The sequence below is a fragment of the Aquarana catesbeiana genome, linkage group LG08 (assembly GCF_042186555.1).
Source record: "Aquarana catesbeiana isolate 2022-GZ linkage group LG08, ASM4218655v1, whole genome shotgun sequence".
NCBI lineage: Eukaryota > Metazoa > Chordata > Amphibia > Anura > Ranidae > Aquarana > Aquarana catesbeiana.
Window position 1 is genome coordinate 256,244,268 of NC_133331.1, and position 24,099 is coordinate 256,268,366.

The 24,099-nt window shown below is 43.4% G+C and overlaps 1 protein-coding gene across 1 annotated transcript in view; it reads right to left on the reverse strand.

Moving 5' to 3' along the window:
• LOC141106344 (zinc finger protein 692-like) overlaps positions 1 to 24,099 on the reverse strand; it is a 73,931-nt gene that overhangs the window by 22,257 nt on the left and 27,575 nt on the right. The window contains exons 6-8 of the mRNA XM_073597041.1: positions 23,983 to 24,097; positions 17,139 to 17,315; positions 12,202 to 12,255 (exon numbers count right to left, since the gene is read on the reverse strand). Of these exons, the coding sequence (XP_073453142.1) occupies positions 12,202 to 12,255; positions 17,139 to 17,315; positions 23,983 to 24,097 (346 nt within the window). The remainder of the gene's footprint in view (positions 1 to 12,201; positions 12,256 to 17,138; positions 17,316 to 23,982; positions 24,098 to 24,099) is intronic.

Consider the following 24,099-nt stretch of genomic DNA (forward strand, 5'->3'; position numbering starts at 1 on the left):
TTTTAAAATTTTGTGCAAAACTATGTTCATTTTGTTAGGACGCTAAAAACTGATTGATGCATTGGAGTACAGGGCAGATTTGCAAGAAAGCTGCACCTCTACCAAATCCTTCTTTTTCTTTGAAGAAACTTCATTCCATGTGTACAATGAATACTATGACACCTCCCAGAAACCCTGTTCCTCCCTTCAAACATTTAATTGTTAAACCACTTAAAGTGATTGTAAAGTCTCTTTTTTTCCCCTATAAAAATAACAAACATGTTATACTTATCTGCTCTGTTGCAGTGGATTTGCACAGGGCAGCCCAGATCCTCCTCTACTCAGGTCCCTCTTCGGTGCTCCTCGCCCCTCCCTCCTGTTCAGTGCCCCCACAGGAACCAGTTTGCTATGGGGGCACCAGAGCTGAGTCACAGCTCCCTGTGTCCATTCAGACACAGAGCCCTGACCCAGCCTGGCCCGTTCCCCTCTCTCCCCTGATTGGCTAGCTGACTGATTGACAGCAGTGGGTGCCAATGGTGCTGCTGCTGTGTCTCAGCCAATCAAGAAGGAGAGTCTCGGACGGCTGAGACACTTGTGGACATCGCTCGACAGAGAGGGACCTCAGGTGAAGATTAGGGGGGCTGCTGCACACAGAAGGCTTTTTATCTTAAAGCGGAGTTCCACCCAAAAGTGGAACTTCCGATCACTTGTCTCCTCTCCCCCTCCGGTGCCACAATTGGTACTTTTCGGGGGGAGGGGAGACAGGATACCTTTCTTTGTCAGGTATCCTGTTCCCACTTCTGGGAGTCCGGACCGCTGCCCGTGACATCACCGCGGGGTTCCCCCCTCCTCCTCCTGCTCTCCCTGTCGCCGGGCAAGTAGGAGAGAGGAGCGGGGCCTCGCGCATGCGCAGTAGGGTTCCCAGCGTGAAGCCGTAAGGCTACACTGCAGGGTACCCTTACCCACAATGGCGGCGGCAGCACCCGACAGCTGATGGAAACAACAGCTGCGATGCCGACATCGCTGGACTCCAGGACAGGTAAGTGTCCTATTGTTAAAAGCCAGCAGCTGCAGTATGTGTAGCTGTTGGCTTTTAATTTTTTTTTTTTGTGGGCGGAACACACCACTTTAATGGATAGAATCCATTAAGATAAAAAAATCTTCTGCCTTTACAACCCCTTTAATTATACCCACTTAAATATAAACACTATGATTAAGCCCTTCCCTTTTAGAGTGAAGGGTCAGGCAGGAGCTATCGTGTTATGCACTGTGCGTGTGGAATAAAGTTTATTGCAAAAAAAAAAAAAAAGGATTTGGCAGACATGCCCCTTTTTTTGCCTTGCAAACTAAAATTCCCTGATGGAGGAAGGAAATTGTACAGCCACAACACCCACAGTCAGTGTGGTGAAGCCACAAGCCCATCTTGATTGGTACCATTTGCAATTTTCCTGGAAAGACAGGGCAGAGCTGGATTAACACTAAACCACTCATGTACAGCCACCAAAGCTCACAGCATTTCTCTTTCAGAACCTCTTATGCCGTGTACACACGACCAGACTCTCCGTCAGAATAGACTCCGCCGGTCTTTCCGACGGAGTTCTGCTGAAACAGACTTACCTACACACGATCCCACCAAAGTCCGATGGTTTAGAACGCAATGACGTATGACCAATGCTGTATCCTGGCCTAGGCCGACAAGGCCCAGGCCTAGGGCAGCACTTTGCAGGGGGGCAGCACGGAAAGAGTCCCCGCCGGCTTACGCCCACACTGTTAGTGTAGCGCCAGACTTATGGGGTGCATTGGGCTGAGAGGCAAATTAGTCTAGCGCCCTCATAAAGCGGCCGTACTGCTTCCGGTATGTGGGCGGCCGGCATTCCGCAACTGTGGGGGCGCCGCTTCTACTTTTGACTGTCCTCTCATCCTGGACCACAAACCTTCCTCACTGTGCTATACGTTTTCTGCTGCACCATTGGCATGGTTATATCTTCTTAGTCCTCTCCATAAAATTATCAGAAATTTGTGCTGAAAGTAGAACTATAGGCAACACTTTTTTTTTTTACTTTTCATTTTGGATAGAGTAAGGGAGGGTTATAGCCCATCAGTTTATTTCTTACAATCCCTGTCCCATTGTAGAGATTTCCCTCCACTTCCTGCCCCATAGCCAAATAGGAAGTGAGAGGAAATCTATGCAAATTAAGGCCCTCAGAACTAGTGTCCCCACTCGAAAATTTTCAGGGAAGGTCTTAAACAGCAAGGGGTGTGGCCTTGACAGGAAGGGCTGGGTCATATTTAAATTAGGGGGTGCATGAGTTTAGTCAGGCCTAGGGCAGCACACAACCTAAATACACTACTGCGTATGACAGGACTAGAAAAAGGAAGTTCAATAGCCAGTAGCCAATATTTGCCCTTGCGTCGTTTTTGGTCCGTCGGACTAGCATACAGATGAACGGTTTTCCCGATAGGTATTGAGTCCGTCGGAAAGATTTGAAACATGTTCTATTTCTAGGTCTGTCAGAATTTTAGAAATAAAAAGTCAGATGAAGCCCACACATGATCGGAATGTCCGACGGAATGATTCTGTCGGGCCTTTTCTGCTGGAAAGTCCGGTCGTGTGTACACGGCATAACAGATCACTCTGTAGCAAGATTGGAAGCCCAGGAGCCCATCAAGTCAACTTCTCGAATGATAGCTTAGACTCCGTTATCAATACTTGTCAAACGTTTTAGCACGCTAAGTTCTGGGACACCTGCAACTACCGCTGTATTAAAATTATGCCACGGGTACCAACACCTTCTGTTGTTTTAAAATGAAAGCATTGGTAAAGTGAGTAAAGAAAAATGAGAAGTCAGATCGAATCTGTGGCTAGTATTTTTGCCTTGATTCAGCGGGGCCCTGGGTTCAATTCCCATGCACAGGCCCGGACTGGCCATAGGGCACACCGGGCATATGCCCGGTGGGCCGGGGCTGCCGGGCCACATGTCAATATCGGGCCTGACTGACTTCCTGGGCAGCTGCTTGAGCCGGCCCTGCTCACGCACTGCCGGCCTCTCCGCGGCCGGCTCCGCGGAGAGGGCCGCATCCATGTCTATCTGGCCGGGGTCACCAGTCCCCACCGCCCACTCCCAAGGCATCTGGGCTGCTCAGTGGGTCGGAGCCGCTCACCCGGCCTCACCACGGTCAGCTCCGCGGCCGTCCTACTATTCAGTGCAGGGGGCGGAAATGAAGGGGTCAGGTGACCATGAAGGGGGAGGAGCTGCCTGGAGGAATCCCCTTCTGCCTGATGTCGGAAAGGTGTATCTGCAGCCACAGATATCAGGGCCTGGACAAGACTGCTAGAAAGTAAGTGATGCCAGCCTGCCTCTTTGCAAAAAAAATTTGTTTTACACACAGCATGATGAGAGCACTCATGTAGTAGTAGTAGGTAGTTCAGCATCACTCTTACTGTGTAAAAGAGACCACTAACCAGACCAAATCATGCTCTCATCATGCTGTGTGTAAATGCAGGTGTAAAACATTGTGTGAGAGAGGGACAGTTCTTGGGCCCAAAAGGTGTCCTGAATTTAAAGTGTATATATGCTTTTTTTTTTCTTTTGTGTTTGTAATTGTGATATATTTAGTACTAGCTGGCTGGGTAAGTTCAGTGTTAGATAAAATCATACATACACTTTAAATTCAGGACACCTTTTAGATTATATTATATAGAATTGTGGGTAATATATTTTTAATGTGCCCTAAAATTCACTGTTATCTCTTAGCCTGGGTTCACGCTAGATGTGGTGCGAATTCACAGCAAATTTGCTGTGGTTTCAGCACTGCATCTAAAATCGCAACCTGTCCATGTGAACCAATTGCAAAGTGTATGTCAAGTTAAAAACACCCGGCAATCGATTTGCAAAACGCAGCGCAGTTTGCCAAATCAGATCGCATGGGTGTGAACACCCATGCATTCTGATTCTGGTGTGGACAATAAAGGGTTCTGTACCAGTTTGATGTGAATGCAGTGCAATTTGAGCCATACAAATCCATGGCTCAAATCACACCCCAGAGACACCACATGTAATTCACACAGGAACGTGCTGTGATTCCTGTGCGAATTACACGTGGCGTCTCACACCGCAGTAGTGTGAACCCGGGCTGAAGCCTTAAAGCCAGCTGCAGCATTCCCCTTGGCAGGGGTGAGCTTAGGTGTGTTTGGATCCTAATCTGAACCAGTGGCAGCTGGTGCTCAAAATTTTGGGGGGGCGCAAACAAACTGAAAAAAAAAAACATCAAATCAACGCCGCCACTGTGCCATCAAACGCAGCCTCTATGCCCATCAAACGCAGCCACTGTGCCCATCAAACACAGCCACTGTGCCCATCAATTGCCGCCACTGTGCCCATCAATTGCCGCCACTGTGCCCATCAATTGCCGCCACTGTGCCATCAAACGCAGCCACTGTACCCATCAACTGCTGCCAGTGTGCCCATCAACTGCTGCCAGTGTGCCCATCAACTGCCGCTACGAGCCCATCAACTGCTGCTACGAGCCCATCAACTGCTGCTACTGTGCCCACCAATTTCTGCCAGTGTGCACCCCCCGCCCGCCACTTACCTGTCTCGGTGGGGCAGCGGGTCACGGTGGCGATGTCCTCCACGCATGATGTCTTCTCCCATCCTCTGCTATGATTGGACGCCTGATAGGCGCCGTCCAATCACAGCACCTGTCATGGCAGCCAATCAGGTGACAGACAGATAACAGACCCGAGCACCTGATTGGCTAAGAAGCGGTTCAGTGTTAGGATATCAAATGACACAACGCTGAGTGAACAGCAAACGCCCAGCATGGCGCCTCGCTGTTCAACTTTTTGGACGCCTATTAGAGACTATGGCTCTAATAGGCTCTAATATATTAGAGCCTATGGCTCTAATCAGGTGCTTTCAAAAAACACCTCCGCCGCTGTAATTTAGGTGCCCGGCGCCCGAAAAGGGGTTAGGCACCTGAGTAGGGGGTGGCAGCGGTGACCATAGATAGATAGATTCATTGTTGGTTAAATAACAAACATTTCATGCTTCCCTGATCTGTATTAAAAAAAATACAAAATGGGCTGCTCCGCCTAAAATGCCCGGGCCTATTTTTTGTCCCAGTCCGGGCCTGCCCATGCAGCAAAGATAAAATGACATCTCATCAGTTCAATTTATAACTAACAAACGGAAAGGTGCACATGGGCAGAGCCGTACATTATCCAATGCAAAAAATGTCCCCAGGATACTCTCCACCCTCACCCACTAATGCCAGCATTTTATTTTACTTTTGGATAGAATACAAAATGGCTAAAAGCCCTGTTTTTTTTTTTTTTTTTTTTACTGTCTTTGTCCTTACCTTAATTAGAGGCACACAATTTATATACTGTCTGCATCCCGTTGGAGAGAATTAACTTTACTTCCTTTCCCATACATACAACAGGAAGTAAGAGGAAATCTCCCAATTTAGGGAGAACCCCTTTTTAGACATTTGTCGACAGAACAAGCGTCTCTGCTGGAAGATTTCCTGTCCCAGCGACTTGGAATTTTGTATTTTCCTTGTTTTCATTCTACCAAGACACAAAGAGGGCAACTCTCTGCATTGGGCACACAAACAATAAAAAACCTACAATTGGTTCTATCTATTCCCTACTCCATACCTCCCAACATTTTGAGATGGGAATGAGGGACACCTACTAACAAATGTATGTAGGCATAGGACACGCCCCCTGCCACACCCCCTTAAAGGAGAATTAACAAAAAAAGGTTAATTAAATCCACAAGGACTTTTTTTCTACCACTACTATTCCTTTATATTGGCTCTTAAAATGTACAAATTTTATGAAATTGGATGAAAGGTTTAGCACTGGAAAACACTTTTTTAAAGATAAAAAGTGCATTTTATATACAACTATTTGGATCAGACCAAAATGAGGGATAAATGAGGAGGAAAGAGGGACAGAGGGACATTGCTCCAAATCAGGGACAGTCCCTCGAAATCAGGGACCTACTCCATAACCCAAATTGGAACTAATGTGTGTGTCTGCATGACCGCTGAAGTGACAACAGATTGTAAACTCCTGTGGGGACAGCAATCAACGTGTATAGTCTATGAACTCTGGAAAGCACAACTGAACTTGTCAATGGTATATAATAAAAAATAAAATGATTACATTGAGTGGCCTACAGATGCAGTGCCTGGGGAAATTTGCAGGCACTGAAGTACCACCTAGGGGCAATTTGTATGTACTACAGCAAAATACAACATGTCCAACATAAAAAGAAAGTATAGTCTTTACAAATCCAACAAGGGACTTATTCCTCATTTGAAGCGATATTATTATTATTATTATTATACAGGATTTATATAGCGCCGACAGTGCTTTACAACATTAGGGCAGACAGTACAATTACAATACAATTCAATACAGAAGGAATCAGAGGGCCCTGCTCGTTAGAGCTTACAATCTAGGAGGGAGGGTGATATTAAACCCAAAACCAAACATTTATTATATTGCAACTTACAAATTCTTTTTTTTTTTTTTAACCAGGATTGCTTTTATTGAACAGATATGTGGTACAATTATAACAAAGGAAAAACATGACAAAAGACATCATAATAACAAAATGTCACCGTACAGAGGATGCGTAGAGCACATACAAAGGTATGTCAGACGGAGATCAAGACAGACATAAGCAGCATAAGAGGATCCCAAAAATGTAATAATAGTACGGATCACCTACGGTAAATAAACAGGTAACGCTCATAACAACAAATCTTTTAATATTTCTTAGGACAGTTCCTGCTGATATAGGTCAGCTTATATATAGGTAACACCGCGTTAATTGCAGACTCCCATGAGGCTAGAGCTGGGGGAGAGGGAGAGGATTACTTACAAAATATTTTTTTTCTTAGAATAATATAATAGAAAGGAAATTAATAGTTTGGTATACTGAAAAAAAAATATTATTGGGAATTGAGTGTATCAAATTGCCAACATCCCATATATACAGGAAGAGGACATGCATCGGAATGCAATAGGGGCAGCCCCCTTGGTCTTTTAAGGCAGAAAAAAAATCTGTTGGAAGAGGTAGATAAAAAGCAGCACAGTACTTTTTATCTGTTGAGTATACAATATACTAAAAAAATGTAAACATAGCCATACAGGCAATTATAGTAAAATATACAAAATATACACGTGAAACAAAATTGTAAATGTACAGAAACCCAAGAAAGCAATTCTATCCAGGTACTGCCAGAGTCAAGCTGTGGTCAGTCCATGGAGATTTCTTGCATGTGTCCCAACATGTTTTGGAATTGTCTGTATATATTCCTTCTTCAGGGGAGATTTACATTTTGGGTGACTTTTATTCTTATATAGGGAAAGAGACACAGAACAGACTAAGGCCTCATGCACACGAGACGCTTTTAAACGCGCGTTCAGAGGCAGTTGGACACTTTTTTCAACTGCCCCTGAACCCATTCAATGTTATCCTATGTGTCCATGTACACAGTCTCGTTTTTTGGCGTTTTTAGGCAGTTGTGTTTAACCTCGTTTTTCCAGAAGCAAAAAAATGGGTTCAGACGCAAAAGTTTTCCACGTTTCAGACGCCAAATGCGGCTAAATGCCGGTACCGGCATTTAGCCGCGTTTGCAAAGTTATAAAGTAACATTTTATGACCCAACTTTGGGGCCCCATATCTCAGGGCCACTTAGATACGGGGCCCCAAAGTCGGGGTCACAAAATGTCATTCTCTGCTGCAGAAAAGTGCTTGACATTTTCCAACCCGAATTTGGGGCCCCATATCTCTGGGTGACTTGGTGCTAGGAACCCCAAATTTGGTATGCAAACACAGTGGAGCTAGCACTACAGCATACCCAAATTTGGGGTTCCTAGCACTAAGTGGCCCCGAGATACGGGGCCCCAAAGTCGGGGTCACAAAATGTCATTCTCTGCTGCAGAAAAGTGCTTGACATTTTCCAACCCGAATTTGGGGCCCCATATCTCTGGGTGACTTGGTGCTAGGAACCCCAAATTTGGTGTGCTAACACAGTGGGTCTAACACTATAACATATCCAAATTTAGGGTTCCTAGCACCAAGTGGCCCTGAGATATGGGGCCCCAAATTCGGGTCACAAAATGTCATTCTCTGCTGCAGAAGTGCTTGACATTTTGCAACCCAAATTTAGGGCCACGTATCTCAGGGTCACTTGGTGCTAGGAACCCCAAATTTGAAAATCTTGTAGTACTAGTTCCACTGTGTTAGCACACCAAATTTGGGGTTCCTAGCACTAAGTGGCCCCGAGATACGGGGCCCCAAATTTGGGTCGCAAAATGTCATTTTCTGCTCTAGACGCAAACGCGGCTAAACGCGGCATGCAAACGTGGCAAAACAGGCGTTTCTAAACGCTGGTTTCAGCTTTTAAAATCACGTGTTCAGCAGAGTTTGCACCGGCGTCTCGTATGCATGAGGCCTAAGGCCTCATGTACACTGCTGCTGGTAAACAGACGTTCAGAGGCTGTTGGCTGCTTTTTTCAACTGCCCCTGAACTCATCCAATGTTATCTTATGTGTACATGTACACATGTTCGTTTAATGTTGTTTTTAAGCAGTTGTGTTTATAGGCTTTTCTTTGAAAAAAAAATGAGTTCAGACGCCGAAGTTTCCGACGTTTCATAAGCCAAATGCGGCTAAACGTGGTAACTCTTGTTTACAGGCATTTTTCATTTTTGGCTATTTTGAAAAAAATAAAATATTTTTTTTTTTAAACACTTCTAAACGCAAACGCGGCATATAAACACAGCAAAATGGATGTTTTAAACGTGGGTTACTATCTGTCAAGATAAATCGTTCAGGAGAGGTTGTAAAAACGTCCCGTGTACATTAAGCCTTATAATAAAAGCAGTGAGAAAACCCATAATGGCTGGAAGGTTCCACATGGAGAGAGTAGCGGCGGTGCTTAGCACTGCTGCTGTGATGAGACTGTCTTAACCAGTTTGTTGAAAGACATTACTACCTTTTTTTCTGGTGCAGCCATCAGGACGCTTCTTGTGGATATCTGCTGGTGGCTTATCCAGGGACTCACGCTTGTCCACCTGCTCTCTCCGTGTGGAACCTTCCAGCCATTATGGGTTTTCTAACTGCTTTTATTAGTCTGTTCTGTGTCTCTTTCCCTATATAAGAATAAAAGTCACCCAATCTGGAGTTATCTTCAAAGCACCCCCCCCCCACATTTCGCTATCTAGAGTAGGTATGTCTCCACAGCTCCCATAATTTTTCTATCTTAGGAGACTCTACACTTTATAATGCTAGGTAAAGTGTCGAAAGGGGTTTAGAGAGCTGCTCTTGGGAGAGAAGATCCTCAGTCTCTAGGGTGAGAGAGCCAGCAAACTGTGGTTGAGCTGCGTGACGCAACTGGCAGTAGCAGAAGTGCATCCAACGGGGTAAACCGTACCTAAGAGAGAGGTCGTGGAACAACAACAGGACACCCCTTGGAATAATATTACGTAATGTCTTGATTCAACTTACAAATTCTTAGGTGTGATGGCTGCATTCATTTTTTTTTTTTAGGCTTTCGTGCTTCTATTTTCATCTGGTGATCCAGCCAGCAAGTCTGTTGTTTTTCAAAGGCACAAATTCTCCAGCAGAATGTATCAATTTACCTGGATGGGACAAACCATTTACCAATGGCAGGGGTGCTTAACCACTTCAATATCGGGCACTTTCCCCCCTTCCTGCCCAGGACAATTTTCAGCTTTCAGCATTGTCGCACTTTGAGGCTCGGTTGACAATGGGTGCCAATGCTGCTCCCCACAGGGGTCCTGTGCATCCTGGTTCACCATTTCAGGTCCGATTTCAGCCTGAATTTTGGGCTGAATTCAGACCTGCAATGGACCAAAAGACGCACAGGGCTCCTGTGCAAATTTGCACCAGAGCCGCATCGGAGATATGTGAACCGACTCCATAGAGAGCCGGTCACATTCTCCTGCCCGCATCCAATTCGCAATAGTGTGAACCCGACCTCAATGACAATTGCGCAGTCATGCAACACTGTACCTAAACTACATTTTTATCATTTTCTTCCCACAAATAGAGCTTTCTTTTGGTGGTATTTGATCACCACTGGGGTTTTTATTTTTTTGCTAAACTAAAAAAATAAGTTTTTCTTTGTTTCTGTTATAAAATTTAGTTTTCTCCTTCACTGACGGGCACTGATGAGGCGATGCTGATGGGCACTGATGAGGCAGCACTGATAAGTTGGCACTGATAAGGTGGCATTGATGGGCACTGATGAGGCAGCACTGATAAGTTGGCACTGATAAGGTGGCATTGATGGGCACTGATGAGGGGGCACTGATATGTAGAATTGATGGGCACTGATATGTAGAATTAATGGGCACTGATGGGTACTGATAGGTAGGAATGATGGGCACTGAAAGGTGGCACTGATGGGCACTGACAGGCAGAATAGATGGGCACTGACAGACGGAACTGATGGGCACTGATGGACACTAATAGATGGCACTGATGGGCAGCACTGATTATGAGACACTGACAGGTTTTCCTGATGGGCACTGTGATGGGCACTGATCGTCACTGTGGCAAGCACTGATTGGCACTGTTGTGGGCACTGACAGGCGTTTCTGACTGGCAGCTGATGGGCACATCTGATGGGGCTGTGCTTATAATCAATGTGCTGTTTATAAGCACAGACCCCCCCTCTGACAGGGAGAGTAGCCGATCGGCTTTCCCTGTCAGTGCGAACCGAGAAAGTCATTTACCGGCACTTCCTGGTTCATGCTGTGATTGGTCACAGCTGATCACGTGGTAAGAAGCCTCTGTCAGAGGCTCCTTACTACGAATGGAAATGCAGTGTGTCAGAGGGTGCGGGATGGCATGTTATCCTGCTGGACATCATATGAAGCCCAGTCAGGATAACTGAACCACCGCCCGGACATCATTCTGCTATAGGCCGGGCGGGAAGTGGTTAAAATGATCAGCTTTTATTTATTCATATAAAACCTTTATACCAAAAGGAAAATATGTTTGCTGTAACGGATTATAAAGTATTAGCTGGAGTTTGGCTTCAATTTGTTAGTGCATCTAAATCTGCTAATACATTTAACTCTACCCTCCCACCAGAGAACGTTGCTGTCTGCTGTGCCTTCTGTGCTCATTCCTCCAGAGATGTGTCTCACTAATACAGGAGGTGTGTTACTGGTCAGATCACCAGGTGAAAACATCTTATGACTGGTAAGCTGCAATATAATACACTTTTGGTTTTGGGTTTAATACCGCTTAAAAGAGCAGTTTCAGGCATCAAGTGAGACCATTCAGTCAACTTCTAATGTGTTATCCAGTGAACACTGCAAGAGTGCTAAAATCATAGAGTTCATCCAATTTACAGTACCCTAAAGCAGAACACCTGTTTGTTTTTTATTATAGGATCACATTACCTTTATTAAATGAACTATTGAACTGGATTGACTAGTGTCTCTTTTCAACCTTTTTAACTATGTAATTAAAGGCGAAGTTCACCTTTAATAACCTATTACACCCGTATTTAGAGTGTAACATGTAACATGTTACTATAGTACCCCCCCCCCCCGATTCAAGTAATAATCCAGCAGGACATGTATAGCCAAGAACCAGTATGTAAATGTACAAGGAAACCCTGTTTTACCTTGTGGTCCTGTTCAGGGTCCAGGCTTTGTCTGTCAGGGTAGGCACACCCCAGAAGGGGTCCTCAGGGGCTGGGTCCCATAGGAATGGAGCACAGTCCTGGACCTATGTACAGTATATATCATCCTATGACTAACTCATTCCACCACATGCCAAAGTAAGTGGCAAATGCAGGATACAATGCCCAAAGCAAACATTACAGCCATGGTGTCCCAAGGAATACACCGACGGTAACTGATCCAGAAACTGCTAGTGAAAAAGCATAAAGCAATAAGCAACCAGATCTTGATACAAATGTCAGTCGAAAAAGGAAGGGAAAACTGGTGAAAAATAGAAAAAAATCCACTAGCAAAAAGTTGGAACCTCAATTCTGAAATTGTGCATCTCCAAAGGTAAACTTCAACCAAATAATTAAATACAGTATGTAAACATACACAGTAGCTATCTAAAAATTTGAAGTATTGAACACACACTTATATTTACTAAGTATTTGTTACAGTAATAATAATTGGATAAATGCAATACTGATTACTTGCCTGATCCTCTTTTTACTTATCTGAGCCAGTTCTTCATCCACATCAGGCTTGAGTCTGTAAAGAACAAGCTAAAATTATTATTAATGAACACAGGGCAGGGCATTGACACGAAATGTGTGAGGGCGTCCAGAACTGGGTATGCATAGCCGGGGCTCTGTCGCTGCAAAGTTTACGATTAACTGGATGTAGTTAGTGACTTGAAAAGCTCTTCTATTGAAAAAAGAGGGATTTGAACTTACCTGTAAAATTCCATATTGTGGGGTACAGTATAGGAGACAGTCAACTTATTCATATATTGTGGGTTATAGGCTCATATCTTCAGGTGATTGGATAATGGCAAGCTTTTGAGGACACACCCCCTCAAGGCACACCTCCTATAACCCTACCTTATTCCGTAAGTCCCCAGTTTTGTAGCAAGCAATGCAGAGTAACAAGGAGAGTTATGGAAGGTTGTCTGTGTCCCGTACTGCAAGATATGGAATTGACAGCTAACTAGAGCTTCCGAGGCCAGAGCTAGAAAAACCCTAATTCAGGATACAAGCAGAGGTATCTTGTTGTATCTGGAGACTAGGATACCCACATTCAGAGTCTCCCATTTTTTGCATATCAGAGTACATACATTGGGATATAGAGACCATTCCCCTTGGTCCAGATGTTGAGATAATCTGCCTAATTGTCCACTCATGGGATGTGGATTGCAGAAATTATTGGACAGTAATTTTCTGTTCACGAGAGAAACTTGTTTGCTTCCTTCAAGGCAGCCAGGTTCCCCTTGATTGTTGATATATGCAACTGTGGTGGCATTGTCTGACTACACTACACTTGGACTGGGTATCCTTTCAGAAAGGGGGTTCCTGTTCTGGAGGGACAGTTCTAAGCTCCTAAATGTTGATGTGGAGTTTGGCCTCCACTGTTGTTCCTTCAACCTTCAAGGATTGGACTACTCCTCCCCAACCTGACATACTTGCATATGTTGTAAGAACCTTCCAATTGTAAGGAAGGAAGAATTTTCCCACTGTCAGAGTTGAAGTGGTTATCCACCAGGACAAGGAATTTTTTGTTGTTGGGGGTAGAAGCATGGGTAGATTCAGGGGAAAAGCTTGCTTTTTTGCATGCTGACAGAATGTTTAGATGGTGAGTTCTTGAATGGAATTGTGCAAAGGAGGCAGCCATTAGGCCCAGAAATCACATGGCGAACATAACTATGGGATTACTTTTGGATCTCAGTTGTCGAGCATGAACTCTAACATGGTACACATGTTCGGAATTTCCGACAACAAATGTTCGATGTGAGCTTGTTGTCGGAAATTCCGACCATGTGTAGGCTTCTTTGGACATTTGCTGTCGGAATTTCCGACAACAAAAATTTGAGAGCAGGATCTCAAATTTTCCGACAACACAAAATCCGTTGTCGGAAATTCCGAGCGTGTGTAGACAATTCCGACGCAGAAAATTCCACCCATGCTTGGGATTAAGCAGAAGAGTCGCACTGGCTATTGAACTTAATTTTTCTCGGCTCGTCGTACGTGTTGTACGTCACCGCGTTCTTGATATTCGGAATTTCCGACATTTGTGCGACCGTGTATATGCAAGACAAGTTTGAGCCAACAGCCATTGGAAATAAATCTACGTCTGGTTGTCTGAAATTCCGACCGTGTGTACGCGGCATTAGAGAAAGACTTTACTTTTCTGGAAGAAAGATCTTTGCCTGAGACTTATCTAGATTTATACCCAGATGCTCTAGGCGCATGGAATGCTGGAGCACAGATTTTTTTTAAGTTGATCACCCAGCCAAAGGCCAGAAGCAGTTGAATTGTCTTTTAGACATTACCTGAGAGTTGTTTGCAAAAATTTATAACAAACTAAACTAAAAATTTAGGGTCTTTTATCTTTTGTTTAAAAAAAACACAGTGGTGAATGCAAACTACCAAAAGAAAGCTGTATTTTTGTGAAAAAAAAATTTCATATGGGTACAGAGTTGCATGACCGCGCAAATGTTATTCAGATTGTGATAGCGCTGAAAACTAAAAATTGGCCTGGGCAGGAAATGGGTAAAAGTGCCCAGTAGGCAAGTGGTTAATGAACTGGTCGAGTGCCTCACCGAATAGATGTCTTCCTTGAAAAAGCATAAGAGTATGGTGCCCCCCACAGGAAGTTTCTGCTGTCCAAGCCTTTAGCCAGAGAATCCTACACATATGAACAGAGATAACAGCTATACTGGATATTTGTCTTTTGATATGTTCCAGGGCATCTACACAGCAAACAAGAGCAGATGGAAGTTGTTCAGTGCACCACACTAAAAAGACATGGTCATGTTGGATTGTTCATTGTTCAAGAATAGCAGTAAGAGTGAAATGATTGGTTAGAACAGAGATGGTAGGGTCAACCAATGTTTGTTTAGAACAGAGATGGTAGGGTCAACCACAAGAACAATCCACTTTTTGTAAACGCTTTTTCAATTGGATAGAGTTCAAAAAAGATCTTTGGGGGAGTGAAAATCCTTTCAAGAGTGACCCAATCATCATAAACTGTTCATTCTACCAATTCATGAACAGGGAATGTTTTGTAAGGCTAATGCCGCGTACACACGAGCGGACTTTCCGGCGGACTAGGTCCAACGGTCTTTCCAACAGACTTTCTGACTAGGTCCGACGGACTTTCCGTCCGAACCAATGGGCTTAGCCACACACGATAGGACTAGGTCCGTTCATAAGTCAGTTCGGTTTGAACGTGATGACGTAAACGGGACTAAAAAAGGAAGTTCAATAGCCAGTAGCTTCCCTTGCGTTGTATTTGGTCCGTCGGACCAGCACACAGACGAACAGTTTTCCCAATTTTAGTCCGTCGGACTTTGAGTCCGTCGGACAGATTTGAAACATGTTCTATTTCTACGTCCGTTGGATTTTTATCCCGAAAAGCTATCGGACTAGCCCACACACTATCGGACCTAGTCCGCCGGAAAGTCCGCTTGTGTGTACGCGGCATTAGTAGGTCTCTTTGTACCCAAAGGGACTTGTACAATGCCAAGGCTTTTTTGGAAAGAGGCAATGAGCTTTTCAACATCAGTAAGCATATTGCAGGAAGCTCTCTCCTCAATTAAGCAACAGTGTGGGGGGGAGAAATGTTGTGCATCTTCCTCCAACGCTGCTTCTATGTTCACTTCATTCCCCTCTAATTCAGTGCCCTCTAGGACCGGTATATCAGGGTCCGACTCTGGTGGAAAAACTGAAGTAGAAGAAGATGCTGAGCATTTTTGAGCTCTGGACAAAGATGACTGATTGAAGGTCGTAATCTGTCTGAGAAATTGTGATATAGATGCAGAAATATCTAATTTTGTGAAATAGGCTGTTATTGCATGCCTGAAATAAAGCTAGAACCAGGTGTTAAGGCCGGATCCTATTTTAGTGCAGGGAACATGTCATAACTCTGAGACTGAGTTTTCTGAGGGCCTTCGGCATAGCGAATGTTCACCTGCTGTTTAGAGTTGTTGCTCTTTCGCCTGGTCTCTCCGCCATAGCAGCACAATACTGTAGACAGTCAGTCTTACCGGTTTATGACATGTCCTCAAAAGCTTGCCAGTGTCCAATTACTTGAAGGTACAAGCCTATAACACATGGGGTATGCATAAGCCTGTCCTATACTGTATGATCACGATAGATTTTCTAACTGCAGGAACACGCAACCACTGAGCTACTACAGGGCTTTAATATTAGACAGTCCAGCAGGCTTTACAAGCAGAGCAACATGAAAGGACCCCGTCTGAAGGGGCTCGTGGGTGTAAAAATGTATCTGGACACTGTATGCATGTAACTTTTGCGTGAATATTTACATGCATACAGCATACATAGACCCTATTGGCCACTGCCACTGCTCAGGACCAACATGTACTGTAAATATCAACAATGTGTAGCCATAGACCGCTTCTATGCTGATCGCACACTATTGATGTATACATCTCCCTATCAATGCGTCATCCATTGATTTTGATCTACAGTGGTGTGCGGCCATTTCTTCTAAATGCACATTGTATTATAGCATTACACCAGCAGGCCATGTTGTGGGGGAATTTTAAAAATGCAGCCTCCAAGTTTAGGAAATCCTGCAGAAGAGGAAACACTCCAGATCACCAAAAATACACATGAGGATTTATTCTAATTGCAAAATCCCTTTTATAATTAGCACATTTAATTATACATAAAAAACTCAGTAACAAGGTTAAAAAAAACGTCACCGACTTCACAAATTGCAGGTAAAAGCACAGGAAAATCAAGTATCCTAAATGCTTACTAGCAGTATTTTCCATTCCACTATCATTTTTTTTTTTCAATTGCAATATGCCTTTGCCCTTGTGTTGCGCATATTGCAGCGTTTCTGAAAACTCATGCAGAAACGTACAAATCTGTCTGCATTTCCAGTGCCACCAAGTGTGAATGGAGCCTAATGCCCCGTACACACGATCCGAAAATCGCACGACGGATTGTCCGTCTTTTTTCGCTTACTGGTTGCAAGTAGAGATTGAATAGGTTACTAAAGGCACAAAAATTATCATACGACAGAAAAAAATAAAATCGGGAGTGATGTAATGTGTTGTAATGTATTTGTATTGTATTTTCAGACGACAACTGTACTGACTAAACGAAAGTCGTACGATCTGGTATCGTACAAGGAAAATTTTTGTGCTTGTCCGATCTAATAATATCAGATGAACTGTCGTGATCGGCTCTCGAAAGCTCTGTACTAACGATCCGATTATCGTACGATTGCATCGATTTTCGTCCGATTTTCAGATCGTATGTACTGGCCATTAGGCTTTCAAAAATGGCAGTGGTTTATGATACACAGTGCTTTAATAAACTGAATGCCATTCAGCTTGGGTTCACAGCTACAAGTGCTCTATTGGTACAGTCGATTATGAACTTGTGGAAATGTTTACTCACCGGGTCACCTTGTGTGTCTTGCTATGGCTGCCCTGCTGATCTCCACTCTCAGATGAAGGGGGTTCTTTTACAGGCGCCAGCACTGACAGACTCCCATTGTCTGCCTTCCATATCATTTTATCTGATGGGCTTGAATCTTCTTCCTCCAGCATCGGCGGCTCCTCAGTAGTAGCCAAACTGTAAGAAGCAAGTCCAAACATGACACTTACCCCAACACTTCATATCCCTGATACGTGCCTGCTGTACCATGTACTTGTAAGAGAAAGTATCCCACTCTCTTTGTATTGCTTCCTTTGTGTGAAATCCCTGGTGCTCCTGCTAGTGCCCTTGCTTTCCTGTTAAATACTGACCACACTGAGCATGAGAGCACACTGTGGTCAGTTCTCTAGCTGTGCTGGGAACTCAGTGTACTCTCCTCCAATGACCAGACTTGTCCATTCACTGGGAAGCTCAAGGTGCTGCTGCTTCTACTCCCCCAGCTCTTATGCAGCTGAGAACAGAGATATGTGATAACTTTAAAAAAAAAGAAAAAAAAAAGGGAAAAATGTATTTATATATTTTTTTTATATCTAAAACAAAAATGTTTTGCATTTCATTTTTATTTCATTTCATTTTTATTTTAACCTGAATAGGTTGTTTTACAAGGCGATCGTTTACAATCACTTTAACCAGTTGCCTACCGCATATTTACTGAGACAGGTTGGCTCTTTTGCGAGAAATCACGCAAAAGAACATGAATTTGTATAATAGCCACTGGGGGGGTGCGCGCGTGCTGCCAGAGCCACGATCGCATGCTGATTGGCCACAGGGGGAGCCAATCAGTGGGTCCAGCAGGAGCGATGCCTGCCGGCCACCCACGATCGTTCCCCACAGAGATAGAATGGCTGTTTCCCGATGTAAACAAGGCAGACCGTTGTTCTGTCAGGCATGGACACTGTGATCTAGTATTCCTGTTAATCAGGAACAAGGATTGCTGTGTCCATGCAGTGAGCCCATCCCCCCACAGTAAGAAAGCACAAACAAGGAACACACTAAACCCTTTGAGCGCCCCTGATGTTAACCCCTTCCCTGCCAGTGTCATTTATACTGTCTCATTGCATATTTTTAGCACTAATCAATGCAATAATGTCACTGGTTGCCAAAAAAGTGTCAAAATCGTCAGTTAGGTGTCCAATTTGTATGCTGCAATGTCACAGTCCCGCTAAAAAAAAAAAATAGAAAAAAAAAAAAGCTGATTGCTGCCATTTCAAGTAAAAATAAAATAAATCAATAAAAATGACATAAATATATGCCCAACTTTGTAGACGCTATCAATATACGCTTATTGGGATTTTTTTGACAAAAATATGTAGCAGAATACATATTGGCCTAAACTGATGAAGAAATTAGATTTTTTTTATTTATTTTTTTATTGAATATGTTTTATAGCAGAAAGTTAAAAATATTGTTTGTTTGTTTTTTTTCAAAATTGTCGCTTTAGTTTTGTTTATCGCGCAAACAATAAAAACCGAGGTTTGTGGGAAAAAAGGACATACATTTTATTTTGGTACAGCATCGCACGACCGCGCAATTGTCAGTTAAAGTAACGCAGTGCCGTATCGCAAAAAATGGCCTGGTCATGAAGGGGGTAAAACCTTCCGGAGCTGAAGTGGTTAAAGAATGAAGGGCTCTACAAAAGAACTGGCTCAGTTTCCCACGGCAACACATTTTTTTTTTTTGGTGCATAATTTGCCCACCCTGACAGGAAGGCACAGCAAGAAGTTCTAACCTTTTCTGATATTCATTACTTCAGGTACTGTACATCCAAACCCAAAACTTTTTTTTTTCGTTTGGATAGAGCAGCCTTTTTCAACCGGGGTGCCTTGAGGTTTCTTCAGGGGTGCCTTGGAAAAATGTCTAAAAATCGCCCAAAAATTGTATACAAGCCAGTATGTGGATGAAGGCCGCCTTTTAGTTACACTAAGACACAGGTTTTCATTATGCACCATTACAACCTTCTAGTTGCCGACCAATGGTGTCATCAGTTGATAAGTAGGATGTCAGTTGCCTGCATAGCATCCTTGTTTGACCCTCCCCTGCCCCTCTCCATCAGCTGTGGGGTCACATTAGCTGAGTGATAGAGAAACATTGGAATACTAGACTGTAAGTTCTAACAAGCATAATAATATAACAATAATAATAATAATAATACTAGTCAGTACCAGTTTGCAAAAGTCTATTTGCTTTGGAAGAATAAATGGCCTCTAACATTGGGTCCTACCTGTGTGAATGTAGTTGCATTATGTAAAACTATTAGAATTGTTTTTACATTTAAGAATGGGGTGCCTCAAGTACAAAACTAGCCTTTTTCAACCAGGGTGCCTTTAGATTCCTTCAAGGGTGCTTTGAGAAAATGCCTTAAAAATTGCCCAAAAATTGTATAAAAGCCAGCGGGTGGATGAAGCTTGCCTTATAGTTACACAAAGTCACAGGTCTTCATTGTTCACCATTGCAACCTTCCAGCCACTGACATCCTAACAAACAAAGATGCCATCAGCTGATAAGGAGGATGTTGGTTGCATACCTAGGATCCTTGTTTGCCCTTCCCCTGCCCCCATCCATCAGCACTGGGGTCACGTTAGCTGAGTGATGGAGAGAAACAGAAAAGAGAAACACAGGAATACTAGTCAGGACCAGTGTGCAAAGGTGTATTTGCTTTGGAGGAATAAATCGCCTCTAACGATGGGTGTTTTACTTGTGTGGATGTCGCTGCGTTATGTAAAACTACAGTGCCTTGCAAAAGTATTCACCCTCCTTGGCTTTTTACCTATTTTGTTACATTATTTCAATATTTTTAAAAAAATATATACATAAAACTATTTTTCAGGAATAAAAAACTGATAATTGGCATGTGCGTATGTATTCACCCCCTTTGTTATGAAGCCCATAAAAAGCTCTGGTGCAACCAATTACCTTCAGAAGTCACATAATTAGTGAAATGATGTCCACCTGTGTGCAATCCAAGTGTCACATGATCTGTCATTATATATACACACCTTTTTGAAAGGCCCCAGAGGCTTCAACACCTAAACTAACCAAACACTGCCATGAAGACCAAGGAACTCTCCAAACAAGTAAGGGACAATGTTGTTGAGAAGTACAAGTCAGGGTTAGGTTATAAAAAAATATCCAAATCTTTGATGATCCCTAGGAGCACCATCAAATCTATCATAACCAAATGGAAAGAACATGGCACAACAGCAAACCTTCCAAGAGACGGCCGCACACCAAAACTCACGGACCGGGCAAGGAGGGCATTAATCAGAGAGGAGCACAGAGACCTAAGGTAACCCTGGAGGAGCTGCAGAGTTCCACAGCAGAGACTGGAGTATTTGTACATAGGATGACAATAAGCCGCACGTTCCAGAGTTGGGCTTCATGGCAGAGTGGCCATAAAAAAGCCATTACTTTCAGCAAAAAACAAAATGGAACGTTTTGAGTTTGCGAAAAGGCATGTGGGAGACTCTCAAAATGTATGGAGGAAGGTGCTCTGGTCTGATGAGACTAAAATGTAATCCATCAAAGAAAACGCTATGTCTGGAGCAAACCCAACACATCACATCACCCAAAGAACACCATCCCCACCGTGAAACATGGTGGTGGCAGCATCATGCTGTGGGGATGTTTTTCAGCAGTCGGGACTGGGAAACTGGTCAGAGTGAGGGAAAGATGAATGGTGCTAAATACAGGGATATTCTTGTGCAAAACCTGTACCACTCTGTGTGTGTGATTTGAGGCTAGGACAGAGGTTCACCTTCCAGCAGGACAATGACCCCAAACACTGCTAAAGCAACACTTGAGTGGTTTAAGGGGAAACATGTAAATGTGTTGGAATGGCCTAGTCAAAGCCCAGACCTCAATCCAATAGAAAATCTGTGGTCAGACTTAAAGATTGCTGTTTACAAGCGCAAATCATCCAACTTGAAGGAGCTGGAGCAGTTTTGCAAGGAGGAATGGGCAAAAATCCCAGTGGTAAGATGTGGCAAGCTCATAGAGACTTATCCAAAATGATTTGTAGCTGTGATAGCCGCAAAAGGTGGCTCTACAAAGTATTGACTTTAGGGAGGTAAATAGTTAGGACAAAATAACAGAAAAATCAATGTGCATATTTGTTGTTTGCTTCACAATAAAAAAAAAAAAAAATCTTCAAAGTTGTGGACATGTTCTGTAAATTAAATAATTCAAATCCTTAAACAATCCATGTTAATTCCAGGTTATGAGGCAACAAAACACAAAAAATACCAAGGGGGGTGAATACTTTTGCAAGGCACTGTATATAGCCTTGGCTTCGCCCACACAGCCACATCATTCATTCACAACAATCGATGAATAAAGAAACTTCTTGCAGATGGCTTGTAGTTCTCAACATACTCTGAGGGCGCCAATGAGCACCTTCGTAATCCATTGGCATTTCCTCCAGCCTTCAAACAGAAAGCCCGTAGAGGGGTATGGGCAAGAAAGATGGAGGAAGCGTCGGCAGGAGCCTGACATTGCACAGTCGATCCACTGATTGCTGGTGCAGTACTTTGCAGGCTCCTGGGGAAAAAATAATAAATGCACAGTTTTTTCTGCAAAAATATGCACATTTATTATTTTTTTCCCCTATAGGTGAACTTATCCTTTTAATCTCCTAATGGGTTTTATGTTTCCTGGGGACTTCGACAGTCAAGTCTCTACAGTTGTTTTTCTCAATATCCATAAGTGTTGCAGTCACTACAAAATGGTCCTGCATTTTCTATTTTTTTTTTTACAGTATTATTATTAGTATTATTTACAGAACTGTGCAAAAGTTTTAGGCAGTTGTGAAGAAATGCTGTAAAGTAAAAAGGCTTTAAAAAATATATATCGTAATTGTTTATTTTTATCAATTTACAAAATACAAAGTGAGCGAACAGAAAGAAAATCTAAATTAAATCAGTATTTGGTGTGACTAACCTTTGGCTTCAAGCCAGCATCAATTTTTACACCTGCACACATTGTACACTTGTACAAAGTCAGGGATTTTGTAGGATCAGAGTCAGGTGTATGATTAACCAATTATACCAAGCAGAGGCCAATGATCATCAATTTCATATGTAGGTTGAAGCACAGTCATTGACTGAAACAGAAACAGCTGTGTAGGAGCCTAAAACTGGGTGAGGAACGGCCAAACTCTGCTACTAAGGTGAGGTTGTGGAAGACAGTTTCATGTCACAGGTCATACACCATGGCAAGACTGAGCACAGCAACAAGACACAAGGTAGTTATACTGCTTCATCAAGGTCTACCCAGGCAACGATTTCAAAAGACGAGGGTTTCAGGATATGCTGTTCAAGCTCTTTTGAAGAAGCACAAACAAACGGGCAAGGTTAAGGACTGTAAACGCAGTGGTCGGCAAAGGAAACTTAAAGCGAAGTTCCACCCAAAAGGGGAAGTACCGCTTTAAGTACTCCTCCCTCCCCTGCCACTTCTGGCATGTAATTATTTTGGGGGGGGGGGGTACCTAGTACTGACAGGTACCCACTCCCACTTCCGCTCGGATCGGCTAGAAGTTCTCATCTCCCCCTCCCTCCCTGCAGCCATCTGGGACATGTTGCGTGACTCGAGCATGCGCAGTGTGCACCCAGCTGTGAGGCCTCAAGTTGCCACAGCTGGGTGCCCACAGCTGAAATGCCGGCGCCAGGGAGAGAAGAGGGAGACAAGCGATGGTTCAGGTGGTGGATCGTGGAACAGGTGAGTGTGCATTTATTTAAAGTCAGCAGCTACAATTTTTGTAGCTGCTGACTTTTAAGAAACATAGAAACGACTGGAGCTCCTCTTTAATGCAGCAGATGAAAGACACATCGTGCTTACTTCCTTTCGACATCGGAAGATGTCCAGCAGTGCCATCAGCACAGAACTGGTGGAAACCAGTGGAACTCAGGTACACCCATCTACTATCCACAGAAGTCTAACCAGAAGTGTTCTTCATGGAAGAAGTGTGGCCAAAAAGCCATACATCCAATGAGGAAACAAGGCTAAGTGACTCAACTATGCACAAAAGCCTAGGACCTGGGGTGCAGAAATATGGCAGCAGGTGCTCTGGACTGATGAATGAAAATTTTACATATTTGGTTGTATCAGGAGGCAGTTTGTTTGCCAAAGGCCTGATGAGTGTACAATAATGAGTGTCTGCAGGCAACTGTGAAGCATGATGGAGGTTCCTTGCATGTTTGGGGCTGCATTTCTGCAAATGGAGTTGGAGATTTGGTCAGGAGCAATGTCCTCAATGGCGAGAAATACAAGCAGATACTTATCCATTATACCATCAGGTAGGCATGTGATTGGCCTCAAATGTATTCTGCAGCAGGACTACGACCCCAAACATACAGCCAATGTCATTAAGAACTATCTTCAGTGTAAAGACGAACAAGGAGTCCTGAAAGTGATGGTTTGACCCCTATAGAACCTTGAACTCAACATCGAGTCTGTCTGGGATGACATGAAGAAACAGAAGGATTTGAGGCAGCGGATATCCACAGAAGATCTGTGGTTAGTTCTCCAAGATTTTGGAACAACCTACCTTCCTTTAAAAAACTGTGTGCAAGTGTACTTAGAAGAACTTATGCTATTTTGAAAGCAAAGGGTGGTCACACCAAATATTGATTTGATTTGGATTTCCTCATTTACTTTCCATGTTGTTAATTGATAAAAAATAAACTATTAGCACTTCAATTTCTGAAAGTATTCTCAATTTACAGCAATTTTTCACACCTGCCTAAAACTTTTGCACAGTAGTGTAGTTTGGGTGGACAGACCCTTAAAGTTACTTCCTTGGGTATCTTACCTGTCCAATTCATCTGCTGACACATTTGGTCCAATAACTTCTTCTACAATAGACTCTTCTATAGGACACATCTCCTCGTTTGCTTCTGTCTCAGGAGCTATGCCAACTGTGTGTTCT